A 17,782-nucleotide genomic window follows, 5' to 3' on the forward strand; every position below is an offset into this window, starting at 1 on the left:
CGTGTGTGTGTGTGTGTGTGTGTGTGTGTGTGTGTGTGTGTAGTGTGTGTGTGTGTGTGTGTGTGTGTGTGTGTGTGTGTGTGTGTGTGGTGCGTATCCTTGTGGTTGAGTGTGCATGTATGTGAATGCCCACACGCGTGCGTGTGCAAGTGGATTTTGCCCCGTGCAGCACTATGTCCTCGTGTAACTGCCCAAGATACCTGCCGCCATCACTCCATCACCCCCTGTGCCTTCCATTACATTCATTCATTCATTCATTCATTCATTCATTCACGCCATGTATTGGGTGTTGTGCAGTTTTTGTGCGAATGGATATGGACAAGCACATTTACAGCTACGCACTTGGCCGCGAAGCAACAGGCGTCATGCGTGTCATCGCCAACAAGGGTTAGGATTTGCTCGGGGAGGAGGGTGCATTGAGTGCGAATGAGTTTGCATTGGGAGAGAATGGAGGGAGGGGAGATTGCATGGGTGTGTGTAAGAGGTGTGGGTTTGACTGCGTGAGCCGTTTCAACACGTGCCGAATGGCCTGAATTCACACACACACACACGCACACCTTATAGGCGGCATTGGTGTGCGGTTCAGCGTGGGCAACTACAAGATTGCTGTCATCTCTACGCATCTCAACGCGCACGCGGGGGAGGAGCGGAAACTGCTGCGACACAACGACACACGCGAGATCCTGAAGGGCCTCATGGTGCGGTTGCCAGCGGAGTGCTGTACATGTGTGTGTGTGTGTGTGTGTTTGTGCTTGCGTGTGTGCTTGCGTATCTGTCTGTCTGTCTGTCTGTCCATGGTTTTTCGCTTTGGACTTCCTCTCTGTCGATACATCTTCGCTGCACACCACCACCATTAACCATCACCACCACCACCATTAACCGCCATCAACCACCATCACCATCATCATTCCCTCGACCACGCCTGTCTCCTTTGCGAATCAGTCGCTGTCCGACTTTGGCTGCGATGCGCTGGGCGCATTCCATCACGTGTTCTGGATCGGTGACCTCAACTACAGACTCAACCTCGAGCAAGGTGGTGGCGGTGGCGGCGGTGGTGATTTGGGATCGTGGTGGTGGTGATGACAATCAATGCAGGGTGTGTGTGTGTGTGTGTGTGGTGAGGAAAGGGCGTTGATGATGTGAGCGTTGCTTTCCTACACGTGACATAGCAACGAACACACACACACACACACACACACACACACACACACACACACCTCAACACGGGAACATGAACCACAAAAGCTCAAATCCGTTCGTGTGGTGCGCACCTGCAGTGCAATCGCTGGAATCCGTTCCGGAATCACACGACGACAGATTCAAACTGGTACAGCAGTGGCTGTGTGTGTGTGTGTGTGTGTGTGTGTGTGTGTGTGTGTGTGTGTGGCTGTGTGTCTGTGTGTGTGTGTGTGTGTGTGTGTGCTCGTGTTTGTTGCGGTGTATTTGTGTGCATCTCCAATGTGCATATTCCACACGTCCTGACTCAATCACTTGTGTGCAATCCTCATCCACCACCAACTGTGCAGGTCACATCGTGGATCGAGAGCAGGGAATGGGACAAGATCAACGAGGTAACTCCCCATCTGCATCTGTTGCAGTGTGCACCCAATGCGCATCTGCTGGTGGTGGAAGTGTGCGTGTGAACGTGCGCGCGTGTGTGCATATTAACCTGAACTACAACGAACACAAACACACACACATACACACACACACACACATACACACACACACACAAACACACGCACACACACACCATGCACACACACACACACCATGCACACGCACACATGCACACGCACGCGCGCCATTGCACCACGGCCACCACCACCAGGCCGACGAGCTGCGGCCGGATCGCAGCGCCGGTCGTGTCCTCACGGGATTTCAGGAGGGCGCAATGCTCTTTCCGCCAACATACAAAGTGGGTCTCGTCATGATCGTGGTCAAGGGTAGCGAAGAGTGGTGGTGGGTGGCGGTTATGGTACAAGGCTGCGGTGCTTTGTGGTGTCAGGTGGTGTTGTTGTTGGCATGGGTAAACGAATGTGAGTGCATGTGTTTTGGGTGTTCTGGCGCGCGTACACGCTCGAGATTACCAGCTCCTTCCTCACATCATCACCATCATCATCATCACCACCACCAACCACCACCACCACCATGAACCATGGCCAGGTTGAGCGGGCGAGCGAGCTACAGTACCGTGACCAGCGCATCCCGGCATATTGCGATCGCATCCTGTGGAGGTCGATGCCGGGCCTCGACACAGCCGTCACGCAGACCTCGCTCGAACCCCTCCTCACGTCAGGCAACGTGGCACTCGGTGGTGGTCGTGTTGTGTGTGTGTGTGTGTGTGTGTGTGTGTGTGTGTGTGTGTGTGTGTGTGTGTGTGTGTGTGTGTGTGTGTATGTGTGCAAGAGAATCGCGACTGTGATAAGAAGTGCTGGCGGTTGATGTGTACATGCAATGTCGATGAAACACCCTCTGCCCCCCTTCTTCTCTTCACCTCGACAGCCACCTGCTCTGTGTCATGCATTGTGACAGCGTGCCCACATCTGACCACAAACCGCTGCGTGCAACGTTCTCCATCCGCGTCAAACACATGATGTGAGCTCACACGTCCGGGTGTGTCTGTGTGTGTGTGTCTGTGTCTGTGCGTGTGTGTGTGTGCTTGTGCTCGCACGTCAACGTGATCATGATTCAACAGTTGACTGCTCACCGCCACCACCACCACCACCATCACCACCACCACCATCGCCACGACCACCATCGCCACGACCACCATCGTTACCAGCGAGCGTCCCCCCACGCTGGGCCGCCGCCTTGTCCTTGTCTTTGATGAGCTCGCCGGGCATGCCCTCGCCGATCAGGTCATCCCAGCACACCGCACTTGCCACAATGTGATTGTATTTGGGCTCTCTCTCTCTCTCTCTCTCTCTCTCTCTCTCTCTCTCTCTCTCTCTCTCTCTCTCTCTCTCTCTCTCTCTCTCTCTGTCTTGTTGTTGTTGTTGTTGTTGTGTGTGTGTGTGTGTGTGTGTGTGTGACGTGCGTTGTGGATGACACAAGTGACGTGATTGTCGTGCTACCATGACGATGGGCCATGACCTTACTTGCGCCCGTTGGCTCCCTCGCCAACAACCATGGCATGCGCTACATGCACAACAGGATGTGACGGGAAAGAGCGACGTATACATCACGTTTCAGAGCGCGGATGGCATTCTCAAATACAATGGCTCAAACGCAAAGTCAACCAGGGTGCAGCACAGCACGCTCGACCCCACGTGGGCAGCCAAGGTTGGTGCTGCTGTCTGAGTTCGCGTGTGCACGCAGATATACCTGTGCGTATTTGTGCGTGTATCTGTGTGTGTGTGTGTGTCTGTGTGTGTGTCTGTGTCTGTGTCTCTGTGTGTGTCTGTGTCTGTGTCTGTGTCTGTCTGTGTTTGCCTCTGTGTGTGTGTTTCTCTCCTGCGGTGCATGTGTCTTTCTCGCCCTATACACATGTGCTTTCGCTCGTCTTCCGTCTTTGTGACAGTGTTTGCCACCCTCTCGTCCTCCCCACCCCAATCGACCACTACACTCACGCTCTCCACCACCACGTCCCATGACAGGAGATTCCAACGCTGGCGCTGCGCCCACACGAGCAGCAGCTTGAGCTGATACGCGCGTGCCACATCACCATGGTGGTGCGCGATTGGGACCGCGCCTCCAGACACGATTACATGGGATCGGCACAGGTGAATACGCGTGTGTAGTGCGATGTGTGTGTGATGTGTATTGTGTGTGTGTGTGTGCGTGCGTGATGTGTAATGTGTGTGTGTGCGTGCGTGATGTGTAATATGTGTGTGTGTGTGTGTGTGTGTGTGTGTGTGTGTGTGTTATCTGGCAAAGTACAGACTCGTCACCATGTCATCTCCCGTTTCCCGCTCACACACACACACACACACACACACACACACACACACACACACACACACACACGCACATCACGACCGCAGGTTCCACTGACAGACGTTGACGTGGGTGCTGCGACACCGTTTGAGGCGGAGGTGACGCGGTTTGGTGTTCGCCAAGGCACGCTCACGGGCGCGTTCCGCCTAGCGCTGGCATGACGGTGGCGATGGTGATGATTTGTGTGTGTGTGTGTGTGTGTATGTGTGTGAGGGGGGGGGGCGTTCCGAGGGAAGAGAGCGAGACGAGACGAAAGGAAAGAGGAGACGGAAATGACCAAGGGAGAAGAAGAAACACAACAACAACAACAACAACAACAACAACAACAACAACAACAACAACAACAACAACAACAACAACAACAACAACAACAACAACAACAACAACAACCCCCCCTTTCGAAATTCGACCCTGATTTTACGCTTGCATTTCTTGTTACCCTTTTTCGCGATATTGTCCATAAAAGTCCACACTCGCTCCAAACACAAACACCAGCCAAGAAGAAGAAGACAATCATCCATCCGTCCATCAACCAAGCAAGCAGCCAGACAGAAGAAGAAGAGACATCACCATCCCACCCTTGTCACGGTCACATAGCTTGTGTGTGCTTGTTGGCGTCTCATACGCAAGGCAACAAGAGGACACGCAGTCATGTCCTACGGTGAGGTGTCTGTGTTCACTGCGTTTCCTGCAGTTGCCCTCGTGCGTTGGTTTGCTTGCGTCGCTGTCCACTTGTTCTGTCATTCACGCTCACACCACCCACCACTCCCCACTCCCTTCTGTCGTTATCCACACCTTGTTAACGACACAGAACACTCTTCCAACGCCATGATGGGCGCTGAAGGATTTGGCAGCGACGATGTCGACGTCCCTACCGAGGTTGTGGCCGCCACTGACACGATCACCCTCCTGCTCTTGCACGTCTGTGCTGTTGAACTGATTTTTTTTTCTTTGGCACCGGCCACGTTCGCTTACAGTCGCCGCTGTCGTATCACCACCGTCTCACTGTCTTCTTTGCCACAGGGCTTCTCCAACATGAACATCCAAACGCACTCCGGCTACCGTGCTGGATTTCTTCAACGGTGAGCGACGGCAGTGCTACTGATGCTGTTGTTGTAGTTGCTGTCGTCACTGTTGCTGCCGCGGGGGTTATTGTTTGTCGTACCGGTTGTCCTTATCTGTGTGTGTGTGTGTGTGTGTGTGTGTGTGTGTGTGTGTGTCTTTGCGCGATTGTGTTTGGTTCGTCTTCTTCTCCTCCTCTTTGGCGCAGCGACGCTCATGCACACACCCCCCCCCCACACACACACACACTTACACTCACACACTTACACCCTACACACACCTGCAGTGGCACGCAAAGCCCCATCCAGATCCTGGATGTGGGCAAGGAGTCGGAGAAAATTCGCGTTATGAAAGTGAGTGATTGATGCCGGTGTGCTCGCTGAATGAAATGCAACCATCGTCGCCCCGTCTATGCCAGAGCAGATGCATCACCAGCGTGTATTCACTCCATCTATGTGTGTGCGTGTGCGCAGGACATTGTTCGTGAGATGGCCACGGGGAATGACCAGTCCGAGTTCTTCCCGCACGTGGTCAAATGCGTCGCATCCAAGAGCATGGAGGTGAGCAGGGGCAGGGCAAGGAGAGGAAACGGGGGAGACGGCGTGTGTGTATGTGCGTGTATGTATGTGAGAGTGTGTCTGTGTTTGTGTGCGTGTGCTTGACCTCAGCCGAGTCATCTCCACAACTCACAACCTGCAACACACGTTCTCTCCCCACCATCATTGTTCTCAACAACAACAACAACAACAACAACATCATCATCATCATCATCATCATCATCATCACCATCACCACCACCACCACAGCTGCGGAAGCTGGTGTACATGTACTTGGTGCGCTATGCGGAGGACGTGCCGGACGTGGCGTTGCTGTCCATCTCCACCTTCCAGCGCGGGCTGCACGACCCAAACCAGCTCATCCGCGCCAGTGCCCTGCGTGTGCTGTCATCCATCCGCCTCCCCGAGATTGTGCCCATCCTGCTGCTCTCCCTCAAGCAGGCTGCAAGCGACATGTCCCCCTACGTCCGCAAGACCGCCGCACACGCTCTGCCAAAGCTCAACAGGTGCACACGCGAAAGCACATCATGTCTGTGCGACTGTGTGTGTGCGTGTGTGTATGTGTGTGCGACTGTGTGTGTGTGTGTGTGTTGTTTGGCCACTTACTCCCAAGTTCACACACATTCGCTCACTCATACGCACAACCACACACACATCCACACATCCACACAACCCAAACATACACAACGTCTGTGTGTATGCGTGCGTGTGTGTGTGTGTGTGCAGCCTTGCACCGCTTGAGCGGGAGTCTGTGATGGAGATTCTTGAGAAGCTGCTGCACGACCGCACGACGATGGTCCTCGGCAGCGTCATCATGGCCTTTCAGGAGGTGAGGGAGGGGCGTGCCCGCCGTGGCCGTTGTTGTTGTTGTTGTTGTTGTTGTTGTTGTTGTTGTTGTTGTTGTTGTTGTTGTTGTTGTTGTTGTTGTTGTTGTTGTTGTTGTTGTTGTTGAATAAGTGCTGTTTGTCGAGGGGGCACTGGCAGCTCACGCTCTCAGTGGCGTGTGCGCGTCAGTTTACCAATGATTTGCAACTGTTGCGTTGTATCACGTGCCCCGATCAACACCCCCCTCCTCTGGTGTGTGTCCGCAATTGATCCTCTTCATACATTCACCGCCGCCGCCACCGCCACCACCCATGATCACCATCACAGATTTGCCCCGACCGGCTTGACTTGCTGCACAAGCACTTCCGCAAGCTGTGCGACGTTCTCATTGACGTCGACGAGTGGGGCCAGATTGCAATCGTCAAGCTTGTGAGTCCAGCGTCTGCCTCTGCTCATTGTCGTGGTGGCGGCGGTGGTGCCACGACATGTTGCGTTGATGCTGCTGGTGCTGCTGCTGGTGCTCCCTTACGTACTCGTTGTCCGTGTGGGGAATCTGAATCCGTGCGCCCACCGATGCAACGCCAGCACACTGCTTCCCCCCACCACTGCAACCATCACCATCATTGCCTCCCAAGCCTGGTTCCCACTCAACGCCCTCCTTCCATCATCACTGCACCACTCACCGCCATGCCACCACCACCACCCCCACCACCACGATGTGTACACGCGTGTGTCGACAGCTTGTTCGGTACTGCCGCGTCAACTTTGTTGACCCAAATCTGCACGGCAGCAGCGGCATCGACACGGGGAAATTCTACGACGACGACGACACGTCAAGCAACGACGACGACGATGATAGTGATGATGATGATGCTGATGGCAGCGATGGTGAAGGAAAGAAGAAGAGAAAGAAGAAGCATTATGAGATGGATGCTGATTTCCGCCTGTTTCTGCGCGCCATCCAGCCGCTGCTGCTGTCGCGTAATGCCGGGGTGGTGATGGCGGTGGTGCAGGCATACCACCACCTCGCACCAAACACCGAGGTGCCCCTCGTCACCCGCGCCCTCATCAGACTCACAACAGAGGACAGGTGTGGTCGCTTGCTTGGTCGGTCTTCTTGTTGTTGTTCTTGTTAGTTGTTCTTGTGAGTTGTTCTCGTTGTTGCCTGTTGTTGTCTGTCGTTGTTGTTGTTGTTGTTGTTGTCTGTCGTTGTTGTTGTTGTTGTTGTTGTTGTTGTTGTTGTTGTTGTTGTTGTTGTTGTTGTTGTTGTTGTTGTTGTTGCCACTGCTGCTGTTTGAACGCGTGCAATCCATGGCGTTCGCAATGCATCTTGGCCACCGCGCCCGACCTTTCTTTCCCCAACCATCTCCACGCTTCATGCCCGTGTTCACGTCGCGTGCGCGTGCGCGTGCGTGTGCATGTGTGCATTTGGCCACCACCTTCGTTTGTGGCTGCAGGGAGGTGAAGGAGCTTGCGCTGATGGCCATTGCCAGCCTCGTCCAGACCCGCACATCCATGTTTGAGCCATACATCAAGGCCTTCTTCGTGGTGTGTTTGCTTCATCCACATGCTGCTCCTGTCTGCCGTGGTAGCGATAGGTGGTGCTGGCGGTGCTGGTTGGGTTTTGTGTGTTGCGGTGTGGCACGCATGTTTCTGCATCCCCAACGAAGTGTTCTCACCTTTTGCTCACATTGTGTGTGCAGAGGAGTGACGATCCACTGCGGTGCAAGCTGCTGAAACTGGAGATTCTGACGACCCTCGCCTCAGACACCACCGTCTCCCCAATACTCAGGGAATTCCAGGTCTGGTGCACGCAGTTGCTGGTGTATACCCACTCACACACTCACTCACCCACTCACTCACTCACTCACTCACTCACTCACTCACTCACTCACTCACTCACTCACTCACTCACTCACTCACTCACTCACTCACTCACTCACTCACTCACTCACTCACTCACTCACTCACTCACTCACTCACATGCACACATCTCCCCCTCCCCCGTGCCCATGACCTGCGGTGCGTGTGTGCTGCTCAGGAGTACGTCAAGCACAACGACAAGCGGTTTGTGGCGCAGACGATCCAGTGCATCGGGCGGTGCGCGTCCAAGCTGCGCAACGTTACCGAGACGTGTCTCTCCGGCCTCATGGCCCTCCTCAACAACAACGACGGTTCGTGTGCCTCTGTGTGTGTGTGTGTGTGTTCTGGTGACGAACATGGCTGTGCTGCAACTGCTCTGTTGTCGATGTATGCATGTGCATATGCACACATACGTATGCGCTCACCTCAGCCCTTGTTTTCACCGCCTTCCGCCTTCCTTTCTCTGCCTGCAGAGCTTGTTGTTGCTGAGAGCGTGGTTGTGATTAAGAAGCTGCTGCAGCTCAACCCGGAGGCGCACAAGGACATCATCCGTTCCATGAGCAAGCTCGCCGTCAAGATCACGGAGCCGACCGCCCGCGCGTCGCTGCTGTGGATTGTTGGCGAGTACTCCCAGCACGTTCCCAAGATGGCCCCCGACGTGCTCAGACAGATGGCAAAGTCAGTTGCCTGCAGGCATGCGGGCGCCCCGCACTCGCACAGACGCTGTGTCTGTGTCTGTGTCAATGTGTGTGTATTTGCCCGTGTTCTGTACAATGACAACAATCTTGTGTTTTGCGTGCGTGCGTGTTCTCCCCCCCCCGCCCGGCTTGACACAACATGACGCCACCCTGTACTCTGCTCTGCGCATCACGCCCGTATGGCATTACAGGACATTTCCGCAAGAGGATGTTGCGGTGAAGCTGCAGACACTCAACCTCGCTGCCAAGCTCTTCCTCACAAACCCAAAGCAGGTAACGCATGCATCTGCTTTGCACACTTGACACTAGATGTGTCAGTCACATGTGCGGGTCGGACGCTTTTGTGATGGCTTCCGTGTCCCCATGTGCCCACGCCTTGCCTTGCAAACGCCCTTGCTTGGCTGACCTTCCTCCCTCACCATCCCATGCCCCCTCTACCGCCACCCGTACTTCCACAGACAAAGCACATTTGCGCGTATGTGCTGAAGCTTGCCAAGTACGACCAAAACTACGACCTGCGCGACAAGGCTCGCCTCATCAACACCATCATCTTCACAAAGGTGCCGCTGTGTATGGGGTTGGAGGTGGGGGAGTTTTGTGTGTGTGTGTGTGTGTGTGTGCGTGTGTGTGTGCGTGTGCGTGTGTGCGTGTGATATCATGTGTTATGATGAAGATGCACGGTTGCAGTCGTGTCACTCGACTCCACTGTACTGACTGTCACCACTGCCCTCGTCATCACCACCACCAGGATCTGCGCATCCACAAGAAATCGAAGAAGCTGTTCCTGAGCGAGAAGCCCGCACCAAACCTCAGATCAACATTCGACGGTGTGTGTGTGTGTGTGTGTGTGTGTGTGTGTGTGTGTGTGTGTGTGTGTGTGTGTGTGTGTGTGAACACATGATGATGATGCATGTCACTCATAGCACCTCCCGAACTTCCGCGCTCCACACGCCATAACCCCTTCCTCCACGCCTCTTCGTCTGCTTTTCGACACAGATCGCTCCGAGTTTCAGATTGGATCCCTCTCCTTCTTCCTCAACCAGGTGCGTGCACGTGTGCGTGTGCTTGCGTGTGTGTGAGGTTGTGTGTGTGAGGTTGTGTATGTGTGTGCGTGTGTGCGCATTGTTGGGACATCCATCCATCCCTGCATCTGTGTACCAACACCAACGCCCGTCCCCTGTCCCCCAACCCAAAATCCTGTCTTCCTTCACTCCCACAGGCGTGCCATGGATGGAATGCCCTTCCTGCATTTGCGGAGGAGCCGACAGATCCCACGCTGCGCCAAGTCGCCGTACGTTGCACGGTTGCGGCTTGCCTGCCATGATCAGACCGAGTGCTCGTGCTCGTCGCACATCACTGGTTGAAGGCACAAACACTCTCGCCCTTTGGGGCACAAACAAATGTACTCACACACACACTCACTTACTCACACACTCGCTCACACATACACACTCACTCACTCACTCACTCACTCACTCACTCACTCACTCACTCACTCACTCACTCACTCACTCACTCACTCACTCACTCACTCACTCACTCACTCACTCACTCACTCACTCACTCACTCACTCACTCACTCACTCACTCACTCACTCACTCACTCACTCGCCCATGCAGGAGCCGGTTGAGCTCGGCGGAACATCGAAGGAGTTTACACTGGACACGACGACCGAGGAGGAGACAACGAGCGACGACGACACGACGACATCTGGCGAAGAGGACACGACGTCCGGTGACACAGACACCAGCAGCAGCGGCGAGGATGACGACGATGAGGATGAGGAGGAGGATGACAGCAGCGCCGACTCGAGTGATGACAATCATGGTGATGATGGCGGTGATGCGCGTGCGACGAAGGGTAAAAGCAGAAAGCGCGCACCATCCGTGTCGAGTGGACCTGACAGTGACGAGATTGTGGACAGCAGTGAGGCTGATGATGATGATGATGATGATGATGATGATGATGATGATGATGATGACGACGACGACGACAACACGAGTGATGATGATGATGATGATGATGATGATGATGATGATGATGACGACGACGATTCGAGCGACAACTGACAACTGCAATGTGTAGCTTCCTCTCTGGCCTAGCCCGTCGTTCTTTGCGCACACATTGCATGTGCATTAGATTGAAATGGCTGTTTTGTTGTCTGCGCTCACTTTTGTTGTCCTCTCTTGCTCGCTACTTCCCTGTGCCAATGCTGTTTCCGTGCCTGTCCTCACTGCTCCTTGTATTGTTGTTGGTGGTGCAGTTACATTACAACTGCTCTGTTGTCTTCCACGTCCCAGTTTTGGCCCTTGTGGTCTCAAAACACAGTGACAAACACCATTTCCGCAACGAGGGCAACTGCATGTGTTTGTGCGTGCATGTGTGACACCCATCACACACCATCCATGACTTTTCACGATGTAGCGTGTGTACTCTGTATGCTACTGTTGTTCTCGTAAAATAGTCTTCACATATTCCCATTCATAGCAATGAAAGCAGCTGCCGATCGTAGCCGAGAACACATTCAAACAGGATAGAAAGCTCTTCCCCTCACACTCACACACACGCGCGCGCATGACACAAACACGCGCACAAAAGCAGGCAAGCACGCATGCGTATTGACACAAGCAAGAAACAAGCAGACAAACACACAACCATGCGCCCGCAGACGCCGTACGCTCAAGGGTTTGGTCCGTAGAAGCGGACCAGGGCTATGTCCTCATTGTCAAGCGTTCCATCACCAGTACGATAGCCACCAGCAACAATGCGGCCGTTGTTGCTGCGTGCGCCACACATGTACTCTCTTCCAGCACCGTGCCCCGTTTTGACAAGCTCGCCCCACATGATTGTGCCATCAGAGGGTCTAGCGGCAGCAACGACGAGATCAACTTCGGAATCCTGCGTTTGCCCGAGAACATCGCCGAAGGCCGCGCCGAAAAACACGGCGTTGCCAGCATCGTCAACAAGCACGGTGAATCCATTGTCGCCGCCGCTTGTAGCCAGCTCGTCGGATGCCCACACGATGCTGCCGTCGTCCGCGCTCAAGCGGGCAAAGACGCTGTCTGCACTCCCTTTGGGCGGGTTGCCGAGCGCGCTGCTGCTGTAGCTTACACCGGCCACAAACACTTCACCGCTGCTCGACACGGCAATGCTGTAGAACTGGTCCCGGGCATCGCCACCGTGCGTCTTGCCCCAAAGGAACGTGCCATTGCTGTCAAACTTGACGACCAAGGCGTCGCTGTCACCACCTTGGTTCGTGTCACCGTACAGGCTGCCGGTTGTGAAGCCGGCGGCATAAATGCTGCCGTCTGGGCCAACTGTACATGCGCGGAACTCCTCGTTGGACGCGTGGCGGAGGTACGTCTCCCACTCCTTGTTGCCGTCGTCGTCAAGGTGCATCACGTAGGCGTCGCGAGGATTGTAGTATGACGTTGAAGCACCAGTGTCGTCGATTTTCCGGTCGTTGGTGACGTCGCCGCATAAAAGCAGGCCGCCGTTCACAGTGTCGACTGTGACAATCGCTTGTGCGGATCTGGTGCCTTGTGGGAAAGTCTTGCTCCAGATCTCGCTGCCGGTTGCGCTGTCAAGCTTCATCAGCGTCAAGTCGCCGCTCCGGTGCGCAAAGACACGGAAAGAAGTCGTCACAAGGAGGTCACCGTTGCTGTCGAAGGCCACGCTGGTTGCCCAGTCATAGAAGGCGGTACCAAAGGTCTTGCCCCACACGAGCTGGTCAGTGGCGTCGAAGCATGCAATGAGCGCATCGAAGTCGCCTTGAAAGGTGTCACCAAAGATGGCCTGGTTGGAGGTACCCGCCATGCACACCATACCAGCGTCGTTGACGGCGGTTGACTCGATTCGCTGAACACCAGCATATCGGAACGTGACCATGGCCGCAGCTGCACGTGTTGTCGACGTCGTCGTTGTCGTTGTTGTCGTTGTCGTTGTCGTTGTCGTCGTCGTTGTGGTCGTTGTGGTGGTTGTTGTTGTCGTTGTCGTAGTTGTCGTAGTTGTGGATGAGTCGCTTGCAGAAGTGCCGTTTGTTGTTGCGTTGGTTGGAGTACCACCAACATTGTTCGTGTTACTTCCACCAGCGCCTTGGCTGGAAGACGACGAGGATGCTGACTTGGTCCCGTAGTACACGCCTGTGGTGATGCTTGTTGCCACGACGCCGACGACCGCGGTGAGGATGAGAATGGTGATGAGCGGGGAGCGCGACTTGCTTCCTGCCCTTTTCTTGGCGGGCACCTCCATTGCCAACACCACTTCCTCCGGCTGCGACAACGGCTGCGGCTCCGTCGCGTCCACTATCGGGCTCACCTTCATTGTGCTGGTCTCCTCTGCTCTTTGCTCCTTGGTCCTGTTGGTGGGTGGCTGCTGGCTTGCTTGGCTTGCTGGTTGCTTGTTGGTTGCTTGTTGGTGGCTTGAGGTCTGCGTGGTGAATGCATGCGCGCGTGTTTGTTCGTGGCTTGAGGCTGCAACCAAGACAACGCACGTCGGTTCACATCGTCTTACCCTCTTCCCCTCTTACCACTTCGTGAAGCGCCTTTCTTGCTTTCTTGATGACGTCACGGCAAGTACAACTTGCTTTTTACCAGTCGGCTCTGCGTGGGTAAAACAGAAAATGCCTTTCTTGCTTAACAATTGACGCCCAGAACGCATGCCCAGGAAGCATTTCATCATCAAACACATCAACAAGCACTGCAGGACGCAACACCAGACTGATGCTGCACTACATCAGTGCAGACATTTTCACACTCATCACAAGCAAGCAAGCAACACTGACCGACTGACCACCATCTGCAGCTTCCCCAGCTTCTCACCCCAGCAAAGATGTGCATGAAGTCTGACCATGCGGTGATGGCCTTTGGCGCATCCTCGTCCTCCTCGTCCTCGTCCTCTGGAACGGCAGCCAAGCTGGTGGACGTCGACACCGTGAAACAGTGCCTGAAGGAGAAGGACGCCATCGTTGTGGATGTGCGTGAGCCTGATGAGCTCACGGCAGAGGGCGCAAAGACCATCCCGGGCGCCATCAACTATCCGCGTAAGCGACACTTTGACATGATTGTTGTGGGGGTCCCATGCATGTCATGTCACGCGAAGTTGGGGACACGTTGTATTCCAACAAGCATGCCAAAGCAAGCGAGCAGGCACGCATGCGTTAATGCATATCCCACGCTGCTGTGTGGACCTAGAGCACCACCCTCGTTGACATTGATGTGGTGTGTGATGTGATTGACCTTTGTGATTGACATTTGTGATTTCACCATTCTTGTGCCCTCTCGTGCGTGCTGTTTGTGCCCTGTACAGTTGGGCCGCTGCTGCGCGATTCTGCAGAGGGCAACCCCAAGCATGGCGTCAAGGACAAGAAGGAGATTGTGCTTGTGTGCAACGTTGGCTACCGCTCCGGTGTTGCCGCTCAACAGCTTGCCTCATTTGGCTTCCCAGCAGCATCCCTCGACGGTGGGTCTTTCCTTGCTTATTAAGTGTGCGTGTGCGTGTGTGTGTGTGTGTGTGTGTGTGTGTGTGTGTGTGTGTGTGTGCGTGTGCGTGTGCGTGTGTGTGTGTGTGTGTGTGTGTGTGTGTGTGTGTGTGTGTGTGTGTGCGTTGATGATCGCCTGCTTGCTTGCGGGCTTCGTTGATCACTGCTGTGCCCCATGCACATACATACACACGCGCAATCTCTTCCCCACCCTTGCCCTCGCTCGTCCCCTTGATGCCTCTCAACAACCATCTCCTCCCCCCCCCCCTCCATCTTCTCCTCTCGACCCCTGCAGGCGGTGTTGAGGCGTTCCATGCGCCACGGGCAGCCTGGCTCAAGCCGCAATATGTGGTTGTGCTCGAGACAGCGGACGCAGACCGTGCAACGCTTGCTCTCAGCGTGGCGACGGCAGCGCAGGTCAACGGGCGCACCACCGCCTTTGCGCTCATGGCCAAGGCGCCCCTCCTCTTCCGTAAGGAGGGCGTGGACAGCGACGTCTGCAAGCGCTACGTCGACATTAACGTGCGTGGGAACGCTCATGTGTTATGTGTGTGTGTGTGTGTGTTGTGTGTTGTGTGTGTGTGTGTATGTGTGTTTGCGGTTGCGTTGGTTTGTGTGTTTTTGCGTTTGCGTTGGTTTGAAAACGTAGGTGCGTGTGTGCTTACATAAGGTAGCTGTCTGGTTCACTCTCTGGTGCCTTGTCTGTTCCTATCTGCTTTTTCCTTTGACACCACCTCCATCCTCCCCCCACCCCACTAGGTCGGTGAGCCCTTCAAGCCCATGGCCAAACTCGTCGAGAAGTTCGTCTCCAGCGGCGGCACAATCTTCGCATGCAAATCATGCGTCATCCACAGCGGTGTGTGTGTGTGTGTGTGTGTGTGTGTGTGTGTGTGTGTGTGTGTGTGTGTGTGTGTGTGTGTGTGCACGTGTGTGCACGTGTGTGCACGTGTGTGCTTGTGAACATCGTTTTGGGTGCGTGTCTCCTTGCCCGTGTCCTTGCGTCTCCCTACCTGCTCTGTGCGAAGCAGCAGTACGTTGTCGCCCCTACACTGCCCTTCACCTTATGCACGCTCACCCACCACCACCACCACCACCAACATTGCACCACCGCCACCACTGCACAGGATTGGAGTACAGCAAGATGGACGACCTCGTGTATCCTGGCCAGGCTCCCGACCTCGTGCGCATGACAGCCGGTGCCGAGGGCTCCACGTGTTTCGCATGACGCCAGGCGAGGGGACTTGATCGCACTCTGACGCAACACCTTGTCGATGGTGATGGTGATGGTGATGGTGATGGTGATGGTGGCGATGGTGTTGATGTTGCTGCGAGCGGTGCACGTTGCTGCGGCCACGCGCATGCGTGCACGACCATGTGACATGTTCACACCCACACACACACACACACACACACACACACGCACACACACGTAACATAGCTGCTGTTGGTGCGCACGCTGTTCTGTTTGTCGTTCTTCTCCCTCACCCTAACGAGTTGAAGTGTATGTATCCTCATCTGGTGCTGATCAGATGGATTGTTGGTTGGAGTGTTGACCTCGTGTTATCGCCTCAAGTTCTCCTCACACGTGCTGTTCACCCTTTACAATTGCGTGTGCTTGCATTCACACACACATACACTTGTTCGAGTGGCCTACTGTTCATCATGTTACATCCCCACTCTGCTGTGGCTGCGGTGTATTGGTGTTGACGTTGACACGGAAATACACGTGCTCAAACACAACGATAAACACAGACGAACAAACAGGCCAAACACAAACGCACTGCGTGCTTGCAAGCAAACGACCACAAGCATGCATGCGCGCCAGCAAGCAAGCAACAACCGCGTACAGGAGGAGGGGGAAGAACAAGGGACAACAGAAGCTTGGTCGGCTAACGCGGAGACGGGATGGGATGAAAACGAGAGTGTTACCCGCTAATGGTGGCGGTGTTGATGCGGTGATGGAGTGGTGGGGCGATGTGGTGACGATGCAGTCAACAGCAGCGATGACAAAGATGGATACACACAACAGTCATCCACCGCAGAGACAAGAGCAACGCCAGTGACGACAACACGGCTCAGTAGCCGCAGCTGAGAACAAACCAGCAAACACAGGAGGCAACAACGGGCATTTAGACGTAGACTCAGTGGTTGATTGGGGTGGGTGGTTTGAGTTAGATGGATGGTTGAGATGGACGATAGGGAGAATGGTGTCAGGTAGGCGTGGACTTCGAGCAAGAAAACACAAACGCACACACGCTCACTTGTGCTTGTAACACTCTGGTGTGTGTGTGTGTGTGTGTGTGTGTGTGTGTGTGTGTGTGTGTGTGTGTGTGTGTGTGTGTGTGTGTGTGTGTGTGTGTGCGTGTGTGTGTGCGTGTGCGTGCGTGTGTGTATGTGTGCGAGTGTAGGTGTTCACACGCCAAGGCTGCACTCCTTGATCTTCTCCACAACGCCGTCCATTGCGGCCCACAGGCCTAAACAGCAGCACATCAGGGTGGATGATGTTGGCGTTGGTGTTGTTTGGCGGGTTGAGAGGATGAGGCAATGAAGAAACGCATCACGAGTGTGCCTCCATCACCACCAGTCCACTTGCAGTTGCAGGCACAGGCACCACTGTCATCATGCATCACCACCACCACCACCACCACCACCACCGCCGCCATCATCACCACCACCAACACCACCACCAACACCACCACCATCATCATCATCATCATCATCATCATCATCATCATCATCATCATCATCATCATCATCATCAACGCACCGAGCCCAACGCCGGCGAGGCCGAAGAAGACAATGACGACGTTCACGAAGATGAGGAGGGTTGACATGTCCCCTTTCCTGTTCTCAATGAACAGCAGCGCAGGCAGCCACACTGACAGCGAGAAGATGCTCACGGCACTGCACCAGGGGAGAAGGGGAGGGAAGGGTGTGTGCGTGCGTGTATGTGTGTGTGTGTGTGTGTGTGTGTGTGTGTGTGTGTGTGTGTGTGTGTTTATGTGTGAGGGTGAATATGCACGGGAACAAGTGTGGGCAGAAACATAAGGAAACAGGATGAGTGCAGCAGCAACAGCGACAGCAGCAGCAACAGCCGTGTGCACGTCACCGCACCTGAACAGGTCCATGACGTCGGTAAAGTATGGCACGACAACAGCAATGGTGAAGGCCAGCAGCAGCACAATCGTGGCAATAAATCCCCATCGAATCGCCTTTTCTTTTGCGTGGTACTGCGAGCGGTAGAGCGTTGGCCACAGCAGCTTGAACAGGTTCTTGACTGATGGGGGAGGAAGGGGGAGGGGTACGCACAGGAGTGGTGGGCGTGGTCATGGTGGTTGGCGGTGATGGTGGTGGTGAT

At 54.8% G+C, this 17,782-nt stretch overlaps 6 protein-coding genes across 6 annotated transcripts in view; 4 read left to right on the forward strand and 2 right to left on the reverse strand.

The window, feature by feature from the left end:
- Positions 1 to 293: 293 nt before the first annotated feature.
- On the forward strand, positions 294 to 4,261 carry PTSG_10834 (uncharacterized protein). Its single transcript, XM_004988156.1, has 12 exons — positions 294 to 387; positions 565 to 698; positions 943 to 1,033; positions 1,278 to 1,327; positions 1,527 to 1,571; positions 1,832 to 1,918; positions 2,167 to 2,294; positions 2,536 to 2,598; positions 2,786 to 2,861; positions 3,157 to 3,285; positions 3,600 to 3,725; positions 3,987 to 4,261. The coding sequence occupies exons 1-12, from the start codon at positions 309 to 311 to the stop codon at positions 4,098 to 4,100; spliced, it is 1,122 nt and encodes a 373-aa protein (XP_004988213.1). The 5' UTR covers positions 294 to 308; the 3' UTR covers positions 4,101 to 4,261.
- A 149-nt stretch (positions 4,262 to 4,410) lies between these two features.
- On the forward strand, positions 4,411 to 11,014 carry PTSG_10835 (AP-3 complex subunit beta-1; the record flags this gene model as incomplete). The annotated part of the gene is made up of 19 exons (XM_004988157.1): positions 4,411 to 4,600; positions 4,751 to 4,818; positions 4,963 to 5,021; positions 5,288 to 5,354; positions 5,475 to 5,561; positions 5,808 to 6,064; positions 6,285 to 6,387; positions 6,711 to 6,812; positions 7,124 to 7,473; positions 7,841 to 7,931; positions 8,087 to 8,185; positions 8,425 to 8,557; positions 8,720 to 8,924; positions 9,136 to 9,217; positions 9,403 to 9,504; positions 9,693 to 9,771; positions 9,941 to 9,987; positions 10,164 to 10,235; positions 10,565 to 11,014. The coding sequence occupies exons 1-19, from the start codon at positions 4,591 to 4,593 to the stop codon at positions 11,012 to 11,014; spliced, it is 2,463 nt and encodes an 820-aa protein (XP_004988214.1). The 5' UTR covers positions 4,411 to 4,590.
- An 8-nt stretch (positions 11,015 to 11,022) lies between these two features.
- Positions 11,023 to 11,331, forward strand: PTSG_13107 (uncharacterized protein; the record flags this gene model as incomplete). Its single annotated transcript, XM_004988158.1, has 1 exon — positions 11,023 to 11,331. One exon carries the CDS (start codon positions 11,023 to 11,025, stop codon positions 11,329 to 11,331), a length of 309 nt encoding a protein of 102 aa, XP_004988215.1.
- Positions 11,332 to 11,356: 25 nt separating this feature from the next.
- Positions 11,357 to 13,437, reverse strand: PTSG_10836 (uncharacterized protein). The gene has a single exon (XM_004988159.1). The coding sequence runs from the start codon at positions 13,266 to 13,268 to the stop codon at positions 11,625 to 11,627; it is 1,644 nt and encodes a 547-aa protein (XP_004988216.1). The 5' UTR covers positions 13,269 to 13,437; the 3' UTR covers positions 11,357 to 11,624.
- Positions 13,438 to 13,697: 260 nt separating this feature from the next.
- Positions 13,698 to 16,193, forward strand: PTSG_10837 (uncharacterized protein). Its single transcript, XM_004988160.1, has 5 exons — positions 13,698 to 13,986; positions 14,253 to 14,405; positions 14,720 to 14,946; positions 15,184 to 15,280; positions 15,549 to 16,193. The coding sequence occupies exons 1-5, from the start codon at positions 13,776 to 13,778 to the stop codon at positions 15,647 to 15,649; spliced, it is 789 nt and encodes a 262-aa protein (XP_004988217.1). The 5' UTR covers positions 13,698 to 13,775; the 3' UTR covers positions 15,650 to 16,193.
- A 549-nt stretch (positions 16,194 to 16,742) lies between these two features.
- Positions 16,743 to 17,782, reverse strand: part of PTSG_10838 (uncharacterized protein) — a 4,559-nt gene continuing 3,519 nt past the window's right edge. The window contains exons 10-12 of the mRNA XM_004988161.1: positions 17,539 to 17,701; positions 17,192 to 17,328; positions 16,743 to 16,898 (exon numbers count right to left, since the gene is read on the reverse strand). Coding sequence (XP_004988218.1) covers positions 16,837 to 16,898; positions 17,192 to 17,328; positions 17,539 to 17,701 — 362 coding nt within the window. The 3' untranslated portion in view covers positions 16,743 to 16,836. The remainder of the gene's footprint in view (positions 16,899 to 17,191; positions 17,329 to 17,538; positions 17,702 to 17,782) is intronic.

Source organism: Salpingoeca rosetta, assembly GCF_000188695.1.
Source record: "Salpingoeca rosetta unplaced genomic scaffold supercont1.37, whole genome shotgun sequence".
Lineage (NCBI taxonomy): Eukaryota > Choanoflagellata > Craspedida > Salpingoecidae > Salpingoeca > Salpingoeca rosetta.

Coding starts and splice junctions, on each gene's coding strand:
- PTSG_10834 (XM_004988156.1), top strand. CDS start 309: ATGGATATGGACAAGCACATTTACAGCTACGCACTTGGCCGCGAAGCA. Junction 2,295..2,535: donor TCGCTCGAACCCCTCCTCAC/GTCAGGCAACGT, acceptor GCATTGTGACAG/CGTGCCCACATCTGACCACA. Junction 2,862..3,156: donor GGCATGCCCTCGCCGATCAG/GTCATCCCAGCA, acceptor CATGCACAACAG/GATGTGACGGGAAAGAGCGA.
- PTSG_10836 (XM_004988159.1), bottom strand. CDS start 13,268: ATGAAGGTGAGCCCGATAGTGGACGCGACGGAGCCGCAGCCGTTGTCG.
- PTSG_10837 (XM_004988160.1), top strand. CDS start 13,776: ATGTGCATGAAGTCTGACCATGCGGTGATGGCCTTTGGCGCATCCTCG. Junction 13,987..14,252: donor GGGCGCCATCAACTATCCGC/GTAAGCGACACT, acceptor TGCCCTGTACAG/TTGGGCCGCTGCTGCGCGAT. Junction 15,281..15,548: donor ATCATGCGTCATCCACAGCG/GTGTGTGTGTGT, acceptor ACCACTGCACAG/GATTGGAGTACAGCAAGATG.